Source organism: Parus major, chromosome 1 (genome assembly GCF_001522545.3).
Source record: "Parus major isolate Abel chromosome 1, Parus_major1.1, whole genome shotgun sequence".
In the NCBI taxonomy this organism is placed as follows: Eukaryota; Metazoa; Chordata; class Aves; order Passeriformes; family Paridae; genus Parus; species Parus major.
This window is the reverse complement of record NC_031768.1, coordinates 30,506,308-30,524,939: the sequence shown is the minus strand read 5'-3', so window position 1 is coordinate 30,524,939 and position 18,632 is coordinate 30,506,308. Positions and strand designations below refer to the sequence as shown.

The window sequence follows — 18,632 nt, the reverse complement described above, 5'->3', positions numbered from 1 at the left end:
GAGAGGAGCAATGCTAACACCTAATGGAAAACAGACTTTGGTACAGTGAATCATTTACAAGAATATTAAACAAAGATCATAGACCTGACATGTTTGCTGCAGGTTGTCTCCCCACATTCTTAACGTGCTTCCTGGAGACAAATGGGCTTTCCTGTCTGCTGGAAGTGTTCTGGAACAGCTGGCTCAGTGCCCTTCCCACCCCACTGATCTTACGAGAAGCAGAAACACCTAACAACTTGTGCATCCTCCCAAACATAACACGGATTCTGTTCTACAGCAAAAACACAATTAGAATTTAAAACATGAAACAGCTTTAATTTAAAGTCCCATTACTAAGTTTGGAGCTAGGAGGAACCTTGTCTGAAAACATCTGCTCCTCTTCGGTTCTTGGGAGCAATAACACGCTGACAATGGGAAAATGCGCTTCTGGATTTAATCAAATTTTTGCAGGCAAAGTTCCAGGAACAATAACATGACCAGAGCTGCAACTGCTGAGAATTCGGATATGCAGAGACTGTGCCAGGCCCCTGTTTTTATCCCCTCTTGCACAGAGACAACAAAGGTCAACAACCCCAAATTAGCAGGCAGTGAGGATGGATTTCACTGTAGCTGTGCAGCAGTAAGGAAAACAACCACCGGATGGCAGAACTCCCGCGGCAGAATGTATCCTGACCCGCTTCTCCCCCATGGCACATTATGTGGGCGTGAAATGCTGTTCTGCTCTTTCAGCAGCTCTTCTACATTTCTAGCGGGGGAATTCGTCCCGTGTCATTGCACTGAGAGATTCTGTAAGTTTTTGCTGTACTGTTGATACCTCCCATAGAGAACCAGCTGCAAAAATTCACAGCAGCTCAGGCATGGGGCTCTTCACACTCACAATTATGGCTGAGTGTAAAGAAGTTTGAAACAGAGGCAAGCACATCTGCCAGGAAGGAGAATAGAACAGATGTGGCTCAAAACAAGTAACATTTAAAAAATTCAAAATACCACCAAAGGTGATTCACAAACTAATAATCTCCAAATGGTCTGTGCTACTGTTCCCTTATTTCTGGGGCAGAAACATAAAGGATACACTAGTTTGCTTCTTCTACATCACAGTAATTGAAGCATTTTCACCATTAACAACTTTATTCCCTGTCCATATTCTCTGTACAAACCTCCTTTGCCACACCTAGACAGTTCCACCTGAATTCCCTGGGTCTTTATTCATACAAAGCTAGCTCTTCAGCCTCCATACAGAGCAACCTGACAGCCCTGCTACTGAAATATTTTGTACGTATGGTAAGTGTATGACATTCACATATAGCAGATATAGCAAGGGCCACAATGATCCATTCAATATCCATTATCAATTAGCAAGCAGCTCTTCGTTGATCATAAGAGTTGCAGGGAAGGGACAATTTGGTTTACCCAGAATCCAGGCTGCAGGGCACTGGACCAGATCTAGGACCAACTACTCTTTCCTCTCCTGTGTCTGACAGGAAGGAAGAATTAAATGGCAATTAAATGGTTCAGGGCAAACATCTGTGGGATAATCTGGTCCTCTATATGGCATTTGGCTCAGGCATGCAGCTGTGCCTTTTTAGAGTTTGTCTTCATTTCTAGAGGAAAGTCAAAAATATGCTGCCAGGATTTTTATTATTATGACAGGAATCTATAATTCTGATTTCTGTAACTGTGCAAACACCCAAACCCCTTTGAAAACTTTGCTAGTTTCTTGATCTGAATCAGCTAAGAGGTGGCTGAATAAGCAGGGAATTAATAAAATAAAATCAGATTTAAAGGACAGAAATGAGTCAAATTTCTCCTTGCCTGCTTTGGAAAAGGAAACCTTTCCATTTCTTGGAAATTGAGTGTTTGTGGAAGACTGAGGGCTGCAGCAGTAGAGTCTCAGGTCAGCCACATCCTCACTGTGTGGGTTTCTTCATGCTCTTGAACATTTCTCCTAATTGTTAATTAGCTTAATAAAGGATGCATAAGAAATGAATGATCCTAGTTATGCTTTCAGGGGAGAAACTAAGCTGACATAAGCTTCCCAAGACAATCAAGCCCATTTAAGCTGTGAAAGGTTACCCAGCCCGTGTTAGGATGGCACAGTACTCTGGATGCTGGAAGAAGGTCTGTGTCCTGAGGCTGCAAGCTGACAGCCTTTCCCTCATAGGGAAATACAGGGATTTGTAGATGGTTGAGACATGTGAGGAACTGACAAAACATAGATGAGAGGTGCAGTGTAGAAGGGGCAGGCTGCACCTGAGCTGTGGCATAGACAACCCATGTCACTGGAAATTGAAGAGCTTTTAGAGGAACTTTTCCACTAGAAGCAGGGGAAAGCTGACAAATCCAGAGGAGTATCCAGTTTGAACTCCTGTGATCTGCAAGGTGGACAAGGCTGATGTTCAGTTTACCTCTGAAAAAAAAGACGGGGGAAATAGACAGCATGATCATGATACATGAGGAAGACAAAATAGAAAGAATACAGTGGCAAGGATTTGGCATATGCAGTATTAAGCAACAAAGCAAAGATAAACTTACAGGGGTTTTTGTACAGTTTTGTACAGTTGCTAGAGACTTCAAAATCAAGCCAGAACCCAAAAGCCTGAACCAAATGACAACCCTGAGACAGAAGGTATCTCAGAGACTTAGTGGAGGCTAGAACACCAATGAGATACAGCACTGCCAGCCTCACAGGAACAACCGAGTAGGATGTAGAGGTGGTGGAGTGATTCTGGATGTGAAGGATAAAAATGTTACAGCATAAAAATATAAAATGTATCTAAAAACAGGAAAAGAGAAGCACCCTAAAAACCTGTGGGTGGAAATCCCAGTTGCCACTGATAAAAACGCTGTAGTAGAACTGTACTACCATTTTTGAGTTCTGTGGGAGCAGTCAGTGAGGCCAGAGGAGCAGTAAATGTGGGCTGCTGGCATGAGTGGGAGCCTGCATACTGGCTGGATCAGTGCCTCGTCAGGATGAGGTGCAGAAGCAGAATTTTTGGTTGCAATAAATCCCTGCTTTAGGATGAGCTGGTTGAGGAATCCACAGAAACAAATGCTAGAGAGAGGCGCAAGGATTTTGTTTGAGGGATGCTGGTGGAAAACTGCTCTGAGGTTGCAATCCTACAACATGATCTCTTTCAACACTGAAATGGGAGAAAACAGACCCTGGGTATCCAATGTGGGAATATTCAGTTTCAAGGAAGGCAATTAAATAAACTGAGGGAAGTATTAGAAACAGTTACCCCCAGCTGCAGCATTAGCTCCATAGGGGTCCCTGGGACCACAGGTTGGTGCCCATCCTAGGCAATGTAAGAGGCGCTATCCTGGGGACAAGTTGCTGGCTAGGAAATCCCAGCCCAGTTTTGCAATGAGTAACAAAGCAGAACAAACACAGTAATTCAGCACTGTGTTGATCTGCTTGTGTTTCCCTTTGTTTTCAGCATATCTCAGAGACAGACATGGACACGTGGCTCAAACAGACCCAGCTGCAGCATTTGGAATCAACCATTGGAAAAATCTGTTCTCCCACGTGGCTTAGTGCTCTGACCCAACAGGGCCTTGCTTTTGACACTGCTTTCCTGCTGCTTCAGTTACTGCTGAAAGAGGTAATTAGTTTAATTGGTCCCTCTGCCTGGTTTCTTTGAAAGCCAGTCATTGCAGGTCCAGACTCCCAGCAGATCCCTGCCTGAGCCACTGAGGGATCAGCCCATGCCACCTGCAGCTTAACAAGTTGATGAGAGAGAAAGACTCCACCTCACACTTGCTCTCTATTGTAGGAAGCACATTTAAATAGATTTCCCAGTAGTAACATCAGTTGTAAAACCAAATCACTGGACCCCAACAGAGAAAGGTTTTCTTCAGTGTCTGTAATTTGTTTTCCATTTTCTGACTGCTGACTCTGATTCGGCAGTGTTAGCCTGGAAAGGTCCTTAAACAACATCTATTGCATTTCCCCTCTCTACAAAACATGATGGCAAAAAAAGCAGGTTTAGATTAGATATTAGGAAGAAATTTGTTATTGTGAACACTCACAGTGTGGGGCACTGGAATAAGTTGTCCAGAGAAGTTGTGGATGGGATGCTCCATCCTTGGAAGTGTTTAAGGCCAGGTTGGATGGTGCCCTGAGCAACCTGGTCTAATGGAAAGTGTCCCTACCTGTGGCAGAGGAGCTGGAACTTGGTGATCTTTAAGATCCTTTAAACTCAAACCATTCTGTGATTATATATGATGTACAGCTACTTTTACATGTTGATCTTGAATGTTATTTAAAACACCCAGGAAATATTGCGTTGCTTCATTATCCTGAAAGGTTTTTTTTTAAATTATCCAACAAATCTGCTGCTGAACTCACTGCTATTTGTCTTACCCTCAAAGGGAATGGAAGGATGTAGGTCATTGCCCTTCATTTCTTTTGCATATTAGAAAATCATAACTCTGTGCTTTCTCTCTTTATATTTTGGGAAAAAAAAATCTAATTCCCTATTTCCACAGGCTATACTTTCCATCAGGGTTGTTATTGTCCTGAGCATACTTTTGTTGGTGCAACAGGCATGGCATGATATGGCACAACCATGGCTTCTCTCTTGACCACTGACTCCATTAGATAAAGATTTTAATTGATCTGAGATGGTTTTTCCCTGCCAAGCCAGGATGCCAGAACCCTCCTTACAGTTTCTTGCTGCTTTGTTGTTCCACTGGATCTCTTGAAGGAACCATTCAATCCTTTACTCTAGCACCTTCCTCAATGTTTCAGGCAGGTGTCTTGGTCATTGATTCCCTGGACCTTTCTTTCCCCTCTGATGTGGCTTTTGTTTTTCCTTGCCCGTGCTTCCACTTTTTCTGATCTGTTACTTGGTATTAGATCATTTGCTTCGCAAGATGTCTATTGTTTTTGGTTTTGTTTTTTTTCACCAGGCCATGGATCAAAAGGGTGACCAAGAGTGTGACTGCATCTGCTCTGTCTACATCAGGCAGAAAAAAACTTCCAGTAACATGACTAGAAAAAGATCAGAAGGGAACAACAATCTGAGCTCATTATTTGTCAGGAAACCTCTTGCTCACAATTTAAGGCAGCATGCTACTGTTAAACTTTCCTTAATTATTTACTCCTTCCTACCAATTTATCAAGCTTTAACTCATTTTCTGCAGAGATTTTCTGTATTCACTGCAAAGTGCTGATACCCTAAAACAACATTTGGAAACCTGCTCAGCAGGCAGGTCCTTGGGTGTTGCTATGCTACCACAACATGAAGCAGCAGCTTCATAGGTAACACTTGCACAAATTGGACTCCTGAGGCGCTCAGAGATCTGCAGGGCTGGCAGCACCAGTAGTGGTGACAAGGAGCTTGCTGGCAGCAACTGAGGATGACATGAAGGCAACCAAAGAAAGCTCCACTCTTGTTCACCCTTGGAACTCAACCCCCAGTTTTGTACACATAGGCAGCAATGAGATTCCCTGCTCCATCTGAAGTTTATACTCATCTACCAAAAAATTAATTCATAGGCTTTACATAAGAGGCTTATGTAACACAGAGGTTTACATAACATAATACACTAAAGACTTCATCCTATGAATTTTACATAAGTTATGTCAAGTAGGCAACCATGTGATACATTTCATAAGTTTGTATTACAAAGTAATGATTTTAGTGAAATTATAATATAGTTCAGAATTCACTAAAGACTAAGTAAAATATAATTCAATATCTGTGGTTGCTCAACACTGAACTGTTTATGGTAGTCTTAAAAAGAAAAAAAAAAATCAGTGACATTTGAGACAACCAATGGTTCCCTCTGGTCTCCAGAGGTGATAAAATTAGTTTTCTAGTAACATATGCTAATTATGCTGTCCTTGCCATGATGGTAAGCAGATGAGTGATTGGCAAGACAAGGGGAACAGCATTAAAATTGCTCTGCTTGCAAAAGCTGTCTGCAATTCAACTCTCATGCTGCCTGTGTTGACCCTGCCTAGCAGCCCAGGCACATGCACCGCACTGCCCCTTGCTGCCAGCAAGGACTGCCAGGCACATCACTTCTGCATCAGCAATGGTGGCAGCTGGAAGAAAAGTACCCTGACACCTCCAAAATGGTAATTTGAAATGTGAATATTCCTATTACCATGTTCACGAGTTTGGGTCAGCAGGCAGGCTCAGGCCCAGCTCTTCTGACCTATCCAGTCTGCAGAACCATTATTCACTCCCTGTTCTCAAACTGAGTTTTAGACCCCTTCCAAGAGTACTCAAAGGGGTTATTTACTCAAGTAGATTGCTACCCACCAAGCCCCATGAAACTGAAAAAAATAAACGTTGGGATTTAACACTTATCTTTATTTCTATTTTATTCTCATTTTTGTTCTCTAATTAATAAATTGGCACCGAGAGACCCATCCACTTTCAAACAGACCAGAGCTCATTCACTTCTTTTACAAACTGGGAATCCTGGCAGAGGGACAGATGCTGAAATGCTTTTAAATTTGGAGGAAACTCAGCATAAATGTGCCAAAGCTAAGGCAGGAAAGGTTGTGGGGGTTTTACCAAAACTATTGCTGTGATACAGCTCCCGGCACGGGTATGCATGGGGCTGACTCCTGCTCCAAGGGCTGCTCTCTGACAGAAAGGCATTTTGCCTGCTGTGGCACTTGCAATATTTTCCATATAGATGCCCTGGTGAGCTCCACAGTTGCATCATGGCCGTGGAGACCAACCAAAGCATGTTTTAATATTGTCTCCCTCAAGGCTGGCTACAGGAAAACTGCTCCTGCAGAGACCAAAGGCTCACTGAGAAGTCTCTTCATTGCTCCTTAGCCAGCAGCACCAAGGGAAGGCAAACAGGGTGTTCATCCCCTGCATTGGCCATGGAGAGGGAAGGAGGTGGACGCAGATGGGGAGAGCACAGCTGATGCCCAGGAAGAGCTGTTTGTCTCCATGTCTGGGAGATGCACAAACCGCCCTGAGGTTCAGCTCTGAATGGGAAGAGTCACCTTCCTCACTCATAATTTAAACATTGAACTGGTCTGTCCCTATCTGCCTTTCAAAGGCCCCGAGCTTGTGGGATCTCATCCCTGGGGGGTCTCCTGGAAGGCAGTGCTGATTTTGCCCATCAGCGAGCCGGGGGCTGGGATTTGCTGGAGCCAGCAAGGTGGCATTGGTAATGCCACCAGCATCAGTCCTGCCAGGAGACTGAGGAACTGCTCTGGGTTACTACTATCACTGCTGGGCCAGTCTGCAGAGGGGAGGCTCGGTGGGTTTACGACCTAGAACCCATGTCTCTTAAAGTACTGGGCTCGCCTAATCACGTTGTTGGCATAGCTGTAGTCTCTGCTGCATGGGTCTGCCTCGTAGACAGGGAGGTTGCCCATTCTTGCATGGTAGGTGCAGATACCCCCTGGAAAGAGTTAAGAAGGAATTGTTATGTGCTTGTGAGTAAGAAATAGAAATTTAAGAGCAAAAATTTGTAGCAAAAAAACACCATGCATCTCACCAAACAAGAATTGCCTGACAAAGTTCCAAATGTGCATTATTGTTGAAAAGTGACTGATTTTGTAAAATCTTTATTGCTATAGTGAAGGAGCCCATGACTCTCTCCAAATGCAGGTGGAAATAGAAAGCTGTTACCAGAAAAGGGTGTAATCAGAGCAAAGGAGGGGCAGTAGCAGGGAAAGGAAGGGAGAGTAAGAAATAGCCTAGGGTGAACAAACGAGCACACAGATAGCATGGACTACAAGGAAACCTTGATCTTAGTCTTCCTGGATGCAACTTAACAAGTTGCCACAATAATCCTGTGGTGTTGTGATGCCTCAGTTTCTGCATTCTCCAGTGACTTTTGTTTAGTTGCTTTCTATCTTATTTATCCACATAGCAACCATTTCTCATTGCCAGTTTGCTGGTCTGGTTCTGCTTCTGTTAAACTAGAAAACTTTGTTCTTGTTGTTATTTCAGGGCTTTGAGGGTTTCTTTTGTTTGGGGTTTTTTGTGGGTTTTTTGGGGGTGTTTTTTTTGTAGGTTTTTTTTTTTTTGTAAGAGATGCTGTAAAATCTGCCAGAGTGATGCTGTTTTCCCCTTAAAAGTGCCACCAACAAGCACACAGCACTCCCATCAGTCCATCAGTCAGTCTGTCCCTTCCTAGTACAAAGCCCATTCCATACCTCTCAGCTGCCGGTCCCAAGTCCAGGTAGGATGTCTTGCCCGTACTTCATTAAGGGAAAGAACCAGCATATTTGAGCCTTGATTTATGTGTTCTTCACTATCCCACACTGCATAAGGTCGCAGTTGCCTGCTGATCTAGGAAAGACAAGCAAGAAAATGAATTTCCCTCTGAATGCCACCCTCTCTTCATTGCACTCCCAGGCTCTGACTCATTGAAGTGACCTTATTCAGGACAACACCTAAGCACAGCCTTTGATGCAGAGGGATTGCAATAAAGTGCTCTTTCAAATGTGGAACAGTCATTTGCTAAGATAAAGCCCTGGGGTATGGACTACATTACTGTGCTGTTGCTCATGCTTATCACCCTGGAGTACCTGCATCAGGCCGTACTTCTGCCGTCCCTGGTCCCAGCCGTTGTCCAGGAGCAGGCCAACACGGCTGTCCTGGGACATGATGGCACCGATGAGCGCTGGGTCCAAGCACAGGTTTCTGGCTACTCTCTTAATTGGGATCTCATATCTCCTCAGGCGTACGAGGTCTGGCTCTGCAGTCCTTTGTATCATGGCATATCCTGCAGCGTAGGAAAAGGCAGACTTACACACACCCCTGTCCAAACCCCTTGCCTCCCCCTTGAGCAGGTGTGTCAAAGGAGTAACTCAAGTATTTAAGAAATTGCATCTCCATCAGGTTGGGCAGTGGAGTTTGAGGAACAAGCACAGCTCTGTTGGCTCTGACCATGGCCTGGGAGCTGCTGTTCCACTACCCAAGGATGACCAGGGGAACAGGGAGGATTCTTAGGGGGTGGAATGCATGGTCATCTTCTTCTTCTGCACATCTGGAGTCAGAAAAGTGAAGTTTCAAAATGGATTTGAAAAAACTGGGGGGTGTGTTACTACAGACTGGCCACACTGCAGTAACAGCTATATTCTATTGCTAGAGAGGGGGAGCTTTTTTTAAAGCAAACTTGGAGCAGTTTGGAAACAAGCAAGCAGATTCAGATCTATGCTTGAACACCCACAGTAAGGTGTCTGCTTTGGAAGAGCCTACATCTGAGGAACATGGCAAAATCCCTGGATTATCAGCATGATGATAATCATCAGGATCAATGTGACATAGTCAGCTGCATGGTGACACCAAGCAGTAACAGCAGGCAAGAAAGAGAGAAATGTGAAGGAGTTACCAAAAATTAATCAACCAGAGGTAGATTCTGGTAGACACCTGGGACTTTACCTTACTGGCAGGTCAGCACTGGCCAGCTCAGCTGTCTTGCTAGCACTGAGGACCTGGCTCTGTGTATCTTGGATACCCTTGGTACCCTTGGAGCAGACAAGCCCTGAGGCTTTGTGAGGAGGCTGATGCTAAAATCCTGGCTGATGAAGAAGCTGTTTTAAATTAAAAAGGGTTGAAGCTATTTCCCTTTGCTTTGAGTCCAAAGATCCTGACTATGGAAATTTGTCCTTCCACTTCCCGTCTGGTCTGGAGGCTTCACCAGCTATTTTGGGAGAGGAAGTGTCACTTTCTCCCTTTTGGCTGATAGAATAGCTGCACCACATTTAATTTGGCAATAACAGAAGGTAAGGCATATCTCTGCCAGGTACAAACAAGTTGAAAAATCAAGCAATGAATGATACATACCACAATCAGAGGATCTTGCAGGATCTCTTGTACAGGAGACCATGGGGACTTGTACAGCTCTTATATCGCCATAGCAACTGGAACTCACAGAGGGAGCTGAAATATTAAGTGAAGGTGTTTGAGCACATAAGATCTTAGAGCAGTTTTGTTCAAGTCCTGCACGTGCATACAAGTCAAGCATGAGAGAGTCCAGACCTGCAATCCACATCCCCTTGTGGTGGCCCTGCTTGTATGGTTGCCACCGCTCTCCATCGGTAATGTTATCAAAGAAAGGTAGAGAGCAGAAATTGGTTCTTTTCTAACTGAATATTGAAGCAAAGGGTTCTAATGACCATTTAGATGAATATGAACCTGCTCCATTAGGTCTAAAGGCTGGTGTGGGAGAGGAGAAGCAGAGCCTCTGCATTTATTTTAGAGGGCTATTCCCACTCAATGCCCCCCAGTGCTTGGAACCACTGAGATGATGGCTGGTGGTAGCTGAGCACCCTAGCTGGGATTGTCTCCTGTGTCCCTCGATAACTTGGTGAGGAATTCATTCAGGAGAATGCTTGCCTCAGTCTCAGAAAATTACCCCCTTTCCTTGGTAACTGAAGAGCAAATAGCCTCCATCAAACAGATTGCCACTTTTGTGAGAGCATTTCTGAGAAGGCAGGGAGATTGGATAAGGTTAGCTGGCAAAACCAAGAGGAGACATGTCTGTGACTCCCTTGGTTTCAGTCCCGTCCTCCAGATGAGCTGGTTTAAAAGACACATGTGGGCAGCAAGCAGCCTCATAGAGCAGCTGAGGACCTTCAGCCACACAGGATCTTTCAGAGCCATGCAGGAAGGGAGCCTCAGGTCTGACTGCACACTCCCTCTCCAAGACCCTTCTGCAAACAATTCCCAGTGTGCTTTTGACAGCAACCCAAACCTGTCTCACCAACAAGAGCTGAAAGACCCAGCAACAGCAGTGTGGGGATCATGGTGATGGCTCTCCTCAGCTGTCCCGGGAGACCTGGAAACACAGTGGTTTGCAAAACATGAAGAAATTACTACTGATTTTCAACAGCACTCTAGCAAAGTTGGCATGCCAAAAGCTTCCACCCTGAGGCACCAGACAGAGATGGCTGAAGAGGGTTTAGGCAACAGAGGTACTTTCTCCCCTTGGGAAGACTGGGGTCAGGGAGGTCCCTGTTGGCAGCCTGGACTAGCAGGGGCCTTTTTAGCCCCTGTCAGTTGTCACTGCTTGCTCACATGGCCCCTCCTGAAGGCCCATAGTGTGCCTTTATGATGAGCAGGTCCACTAGCTTTGCTTTAATTTTTTAGGTGTTTGAAGTCTAATGTGCTATAAAGTGCACACAACCCCTGCCTCTCTGTTCAAAAAGGATTTTTCCTTAGCTTTTGGAAAAACTTGTTTTCAAAAATCAAGAACTATGACCCTTAATACTCTGCTAAGAACATGCAAGGCAACTCCAAGACTTATTTGGTGAAATAATACTTCTCTGTGTGATATTGGCAGATAACCACTTTATTAATAAATGCATGTGTTGTGCTTATTAATAAAATTCCAAAATATCATCAGATGATAGCTATCAAATGCAAAAAAAATTGACTGTATTTGCCTTACTGATGAACACATTTACACTGAGCAGCTTTTGTGGCTTAGAAATGTTTTGGGTTTCTTCCCAAGTAGATTTCAAACACAAAACACACCATGAGTCTTGTAGGCAATTAACACTAATCCTGTTAACACTTGAAAATACACTATCAGTTTTAATAGCATGTGGCCATTTCTCTAGGCTGCATTTCTACATCTGCAAACCAGATCATATGGATGTAGAAACGCAAATAATCCACCAATATCATTGGAAAGACTCCCTTGTCCTGACTGAGCTTATTTAGGCCAGGAATGCCCATGAACAGATCAAGGTACACTAGGTAGCTCCATTTGAGCTCTAACACTAAAGCTAAGTATTCACAAGCCCAGATCTATACAGCTTGACCCAACAACTATGAATCCAATGGAAAATCCATCTGGGTCCTTATTGAAAGCTACAGGATGTAGCTTTTTCCACATGCAGGAATTTTTTTTTTCACTCCCATCACAAAAACCTCACAGGCCTTATATAGAAACAGCATAGCAATCACAACATTGGCAAAATGTTAAATCAAAACAAATCAAGGCTTCTTGTTCTAAATAAATATTCCATGAGTGAATTCAGACTCACCTGTATTCAGTTGTCCTTCCTCTGAGGCAGGTCACTTGATGACTTTTATATATATATGTAGGAAAAGGTATCCACCCTATGGGCTTTGGAATGTTAATTCCTACCTAGTGAGATGACTGTTTTAAAGTACAATAACTAATATATATTAAGAGCTTAGAACTCCAATGATTTCTTTCATCCAAAGATTTGCACAAGTGGTGGTTAGTCAGACTCGGGACAACTCTGTGAAAGGAAATAAACACTGGTTTTACTCCATCAATAAGGACACTGATGCACAGTAAATGACTTGCAGAAATTGTTGAAGTGAATCAGTGGCAGAGGCCAGGCAAAAAATCAGATCCCTGTTGTAGTCCTCTCCTGCTTTTCACCTGGACATATCTCTGGAAGGATTGTTTTTGTCTTGTTTCCTCAATGATTTCAGATAGGCAAGCTTTTAAGTATCATACTTCCATATGAATTTTAACAAGGACAATTAAGGAAAATCATCCCACTGCTTCATTGCTTACAACAAATCTAATTCAGGATGGACACTTCCAGAGCAGAGGCAGAGGCAAGCAGAGACAGGGTCTGAGTTTAAGACATGGGGATGCAGGAGGTTGCAGCAGAAATTAGGAGAAATAAACAGTGGGGAAAGTTAGTGGGGAAACACAGAGGAGCTCTGGAAGACTTGCACTTTGCAGCCAAGACACTTTTCACATATCTGAAACATCTGAGACACTTGGAGGAGGAAAGACAGTTTGGGAGGCCAGTACCCTTCAATTCTGTTCTTCTATTTACCACATTTTTCTCTTCCCTAGACTCTGCCCAGCATGCGTGGAGGTTAGGAAGGCCAAGATTTTTTTCTGGTAGCTTTCTCTTCATTCTTTAATGCATCACAAATCCATCTATTCCCATTGCTCTTTTGGGACTGATGTGGCAGGTAGGAAATACTGTTTTGGCCAGATACTAATTAATATGTTCAAAACCAGGCATTGTTACAGGAGGTTTGTAAGGATTAAGGTGGGTCTTAAATATTAAACTCCTACTGAAACCTTCCCAATGATTACAACAATGCTATGTAATCATTCTTCATGTACAAACCTGATATCTCATTATGGTATCTCAGACTAGACTATCATGTAATCCTTTTTCTGGGGTTTAACATTTGGAACAGCAGAAGGTAAGGTCTGACATAGTGTAAGGTGCACATCTTTGTGGTGTTGTCATGGTTTAACACTTAGAAAATAGAAACAGTATAGTGTGCTTTAATCCTTTCAAAGGGCATAGCAACTGATTAAATGCTGGAGGGAAGGAAAACCAGAAATGATCTGGGAAAAGCTCATAGTGCACAGCTTGATGGCAGCAAACCCAGTAGATACATTCATTTATCCTCTACAGAACAGAACAATTTGTATTAGAAAGAGATGTATCCTCTTAAATAGATTATGAAAATTTTGTATTAACATCTGCGTATCCTTCATAAAAACAGCATCATGTTAGTGACAAAAAACTGATGTTCCTCTGTCCTTGAGCCTGTGTCCATGCTGATTGCTTAGCACCTTCTTTGAGAAGCAGCCTATAACCTTAGGTAAGATTTATTTCTTATTGTGTTGTCCACTTGCTGACCGTTCTTAAGATAAAGTTTTGAATTTAAATACTGTTTATCTTTGCTACATATTTTTCTCTTTGTTACCATGTAATCACATTTTTCTACATTTTACAGTAGTCACATGAATTCTTAATGCCTATTCTGCATTGCAATACTCCTTATGTACTCATTGAGTAGTGAATAATATTATGTTTGAAATACAAAGTTTTTTTTATCTGTGCTGTTACAAACTCTTAGCTCCCTGGGACAGATTCCTTGTATTCACACAAATTCCACTGTAAGTGGAATTAACAATTAAGAGGATACTTTTTCTGCAGTGTTAGGGACTTTTTCTCAGTCAAAACCTCTTTATCCACACAAATTTTTCCAGCTGCCTTTTAGAGTAAGAACCGAAAGCAAGCATCCTCTATGGAAACATGCTCATATACCCTGAAAGGAGCAGGGCTCTCAGCCAGTGTATTTGTCCAAGGCACCACCACCGTCTAACGAGAACTGCATGATGTTAGAAAACACCATCTTCTGCTCAAAGGTCTTTGTGGGGCTTTAAGTGCAGAGCACTGAGTGTAGGTGGGCCACTTCATGACAGTGGTCTGAATCTGTCTCTAGTACAGCACATCTTTTTCATTTTTATCATAGATTTAATTGGGAAAATTACATCAGGAGTACAGTGTCAGTACCCATTCTCCTTGTGCTGGATTTGGTCAGCACAGCGTGTGACTGGGAGGGAGGTGATGGAAAGTCAAGGAAAGAGGAGTTCACTTATCAAATAGTATCTGTATCTACTTAAATTTAAGAAGCAGGAAGAGTTCCTGGTTAGTGTTAGGGCATCCTGGAAATTAAGCTGCAGTTGGTGACCACAGACACGCTTCCTCTGTGATCTGTCAGTGACACTGTTGATTACATTCAGGTAAAGGGAGAGCAGAGTGGACAAAAAATGTTACCTGACACAAGAGCATTTTCTTCGTCTTACATAAATTAGAAGGGACCACTCCTGAGATGTAAAGCACACCAAGGTTCAGTACCAACAGTTCTTTCCTACTCACAGATTTTCACTTTATATTTTTCCCCCTCATGCCGAGGGAAGTTTTTTCATTCCGCTTAATGGAGAAGTGACCAAAATGGAGCACAATTTTGAAAAGCACTACATACTGCACGTTATACTTCTTCAGGTTGCAGGTTTTAGCATCACGTGTCACTGGGTGGTGAGAACACCATCTAAAATTACTTGGAATTAATTATTGTCTCCATTGTGAGTTTCAACTTGTTTCATAACATCGACAGGCAGATGAATTTCTCAGGTTGTTCCTTTTGTCTCAGATGTAATTATAGGTAACATCAGGCATTCTCAGACTTTGTAACTGCTTTATAGGGAAGCTGCCCATCATTGCTGACGTAGGTTGGATACCTACCACTAACTGACCAGTTAAAGATGCATGTGTAGCATCATCTCAGACAAATCCTCTATGGTTGTCCTTCCCAGCTTTTAAAGGGACACACCCAGTTTAATAATGAAATTTCCATTGTTTTTTACATCTGTTGTACCTGGAAGTAATCACAGAATCATTTAGGTTGGAAAACACTTTTAAGATCATTGAGTCCAACCATTAACCCAACACTGCCAATTCCACCACTAAACCACGTCCCTAAGCACATCTACACATCTTCAAAAGTCTTCAAACTTGTAATACATGAGGCTTGTTTTCACTGTATTCAGAAGTGAACAAATGCTGAGGGTCCCAATCTCTTCCTTTGTCTTGCCTTTCTGAAGAATGCAAATGAGCATTGAAGTAACATCCCACTCTGCATCTCTCTGGCCTTCGCATAAAATATCTAAGGCCAGAAGTGTTTGTGAGGTAGTAAAATAAGTACTTTCCTTCTATTCTCTAAAATTAGGTTTTTAATTTTACTGTAGGAAAGGTGTCCTAGCAAAAAGGTCACTGGATTGGATTCTATGAGAGCTTGTTCCCATTCCATCTTAAAGACAGATCTGTCACTCAAAGCAAGTAATTCATAGTTTGAGCCAGGACAGGGTCGGGGCAATCCCAAGCACAAATGCAGGCAGAGGGATGAATGGGTTGAGAGCAGCCCTGAGAAGGACTTGGGGGTGTTGGTTGACAAGAAGCCAAATGTGACCTAGCCATGTGCTATCACAGACCAGAAAAGCAACTCTGTCTGGGCTGCACCGAAGTCAGTTGTGGCCAGCAGGCTGAGGGAGGGGATTCTGCCCCTCCACTACAGTTTCATAAGATCCCACATTAGATTGACACATTCAGCTCTGGGCTCCCAAAGCCAGAAGAACGTGCAACTGCTGGAGCAAGTCCACAGGAGGGTCACTCTGATCAAGTGATCAGAGGGCTGAAGCACCTCTCCTATAAAGACAAGCTGAGAAAATTAGGATTGTTCAGCCTGGAAAAGGAAATACTCTGGGGAGACCCTATAGCACATTCACTACCTATGGTGCCAAACAAGAGAGTTGTGGAGGCACTTTGTACAAGGGCATGTACACTATCACTATCAGATTAGGGGGAATGGCTTCAAAGTGACAGAGGGTAGGTCTGGATTTGATACAAGGAAGAAAATCTTTGTGTGAGAGGCTGAAACAGGTTGCCTAGAGAAGTTGTGGGTGCCCCATCCCTGGAAATGTTGAAGGCCACAATGGACAGGGCTTTGAGCAACCTGATTTAATGGAAGATGTCCCTGCCCATTGGGTTTGGAACTAAGTGATGTTTAAGGTCCCTTCCAACCCAAACCATTCTCTGTTTTGAGGATAACTATTAAGGGTATTTCTGTGTGCCTAGAATTAATGATACAAAGAATCGAGGACTGTTAAATTCTAGAAAACAAACAGGAAACAATTCCAGGCTTTCTTCTAGGGCAGTGGACTAACAAAAGAAATAATTAGCAAGGAGGAAGTAGATTAGGAAGCTAATTAATGTTGTTCTGTATATTACAATCACCTGATTTTCATACAATGGCATCTCGAGAAAAGTCAATTGTTACCTGAGATTGCATGGTTTGTGAAGAAGGTAAGTTAATTTTTAAACCTTTCCTATAAGTCACATGTTGAAGTCATACCACCAGGTGGGTGATGGTTGAACAGGCTGTGTTCCAAAATGCAGATTATATTAACACAGATTCAACACTGAGCTGACACAGCTATGTGACTACTAGATCAGTGTTGGCTTACTTTAGGCAGCTCAAGCCATGGCTGTAACAATTAATCAAAAAACAAATAGTAGGTTTAGAATATGCACCTTATGAGCTTTCTAAAAGTAACTTCCTAACTACTTCCTTTCCACCAACAAGCAAGCACCCAATATCTCTCAGAGTACATGCACTTAAAATTAATTAACCAAATTTGAACAAGGTATTTTTTGGTGAATCTCTGGGGTCTGTTGTATTGTTTTAGCCAGTTTGATGTGTTACCTTAAATTGATGAAGAAGGTATGAGCGTAAGTTCCCTCCTGTAGCATATGCTACAGATGGTGCGGTGCTCTGCAGAGGGACAGGGAACAAGGAGCATCTGGCAGACTGCAATGCCTTGGATCACCACAATCATATTGGAGTGGCTGAATGCTGAAGGCTCCCAAGAATTATACAAGAACAAAAGTTCAGAGCAGACTTTTTTTGTGTCAAATGTGTGGAACCCATCTCTAGTTATCCTTTAAACATGGCTCAGGAGCAACATACCCCTCAGAAGAGTTATCAAGCAGTCTACTGTAACATCAAGTACCCTCACCTTCCGATTCATGTTTTGAATTTGCCTCCCTCCACCCTTGTGACACTTGCAGGTAATCCAGCCTACTAATGGGGTCTGAAAGCAGCTACTCAGTTGTTGCCCTCTCCAGAATGTTTCTCATCCTGCCTCTTTCTGGGACTAGACTTCTTCACACGTTCAGATGCCAAAGCTCAACTCAGCACTTCACTTCAGGATAGCTTTCTTGAGTAGAAATACAGGAAAACCCAGGACCAATCACTGATCAAGGACTGTCTAGTGAAGGTCTCATAATTCAGCATCAAGGGCTGAACAACTGAGATCCTGTTTGGTTATTATTATTGCCTTCATGGTTTTTTTTATTATTTCATACCAAGCACCAGGCACAGACTTAAGCACTGATCATTATTAAAGTTATATACTGAGTTCAGGCATTAGCCCTATCACTTCCAAAGCTATACCTGAATATTTCTCATCTCTTTGTTGTCTAATAACCCTTCATGGCTGACACATACCAGACCAGGTACCATTTTGTGATTGGTCTAGGCTCAGGAACCTTAGTCAGTCATGTCCTCTCATACCTCATCCATCTGCTGTAAGCAATTAATCACATAAAACCTGTATTCCTTCTGGATATTGCGAATCATCATCATCTCATCTGTCAGCCATACAACCACTAGACTGCTGTTGACAAAGTTAATCTTTCTTTCTGCTTTTCAAGTCTGTACAGCTGACATTTATTTAAGCTGGTGTTCTCTGTATTGAGACACTTCTAGCTTGCTGTCCCAGGTCTTAAAATTATGGACAATTCATTAATTTAACCTGCACAGCAAAATCATTAAACTCTACCACAGAAGAGTAATTACTTTCTTACCCCTCAAACTAGATTAATTTCCCATTTTTAAAAGAACTTCTAGGTTTCAGCAAAAACAAAATTTTTGGGTTTGAATTGTTCATCTCAAAGTAATATCCAGGATGGAGGTGGTAAGCAAGAGGACTATTCAGTAACAATTTTAATGTTAATTCAAGACAGACTATGTAGAAAGCATGAAATTAAAGATTTGAAGGAGCAAATCTATGAGATTGCTACTTCAAAATAAATATAAGCTTAAAGTATGAACAACTACAAGTAACAACTTCCCTTGTTAGCCACGTCCATGGCAGGGGGGCTGGAACTAGATGATCTCTAGGGTCCCTTGCAACCCAGCCCACTTGTGAGACTGATTCTACCCAAGCCACACATTCCTGCAAACTCCTTGTATCAGCACAAGTGATACAAGTGATACAAGGAGCACAAGGGTATGTGTGGTCATGCTACAAGCCTGATGAAGGAAGAGGTCCCAGGA

The 18,632-nt window shown here is 42.8% G+C and overlaps 1 protein-coding gene across 5 annotated transcripts; it reads right to left on the bottom strand.

The window, feature by feature from the left end:
- Positions 1 to 294: 294 nt before the first annotated feature.
- Positions 295 to 18,557, bottom strand: LOC107202169 (lysozyme g). 5 transcript variants are annotated; one of them, XM_033513522.1, is made up of 7 exons: positions 16,998 to 18,557; positions 11,984 to 12,205; positions 10,696 to 10,770; positions 9,777 to 9,872; positions 8,516 to 8,712; positions 8,141 to 8,276; positions 6,303 to 7,380 (listed from the first exon to the last, which is right to left on the bottom strand). In XM_033513522.1, exons 3-7 carry the CDS (start codon positions 10,736 to 10,738, stop codon positions 7,250 to 7,252), a joined length of 603 nt encoding a protein of 200 aa, XP_033369413.1. In that variant the 5' UTR covers positions 10,739 to 10,770; positions 11,984 to 12,205; positions 16,998 to 18,557; the 3' UTR covers positions 6,303 to 7,249. The 5 variants fall into 5 exon arrangements, 3 of the variants coding, with proteins under 3 accessions (XP_033369413.1, XP_033369420.1, XP_033369421.1); XM_033513529.1 differs by lacking the exon at positions 16,998 to 18,557 and having other exon boundaries at positions 11,984 to 14,493; XR_004496894.1 differs by lacking the exons at positions 10,696 to 10,770; positions 11,984 to 12,205; positions 16,998 to 18,557 and adding an exon at positions 295 to 922 and having other exon boundaries at positions 2,074 to 7,380; positions 9,777 to 10,331.
- Positions 18,558 to 18,632: the final 75 nt, after the last annotated feature.

Bases quoted from the DNA above. Each gene is read 5' to 3' on its own strand.
- LOC107202169 (XM_033513522.1), bottom strand. From the start codon at position 10,738: ATGATCCCCACACTGCTGTTGCTGGGTCTTTCAGCTCTTGTTG. The intron at 9,873-10,695 runs GTGAGACAGGTT...TTAATATTTCAG, and splicing joins GGGTCTTTCAGCTCTTGTTG to CTCCCTCTGTGAGTTCCAGT. The intron at 7,381-8,140 runs GTATGGAATGGG...AACTCTTTCCAG, and splicing joins TTGGGACCGGCAGCTGAGAG to GGGGTATCTGCACCTACCAT.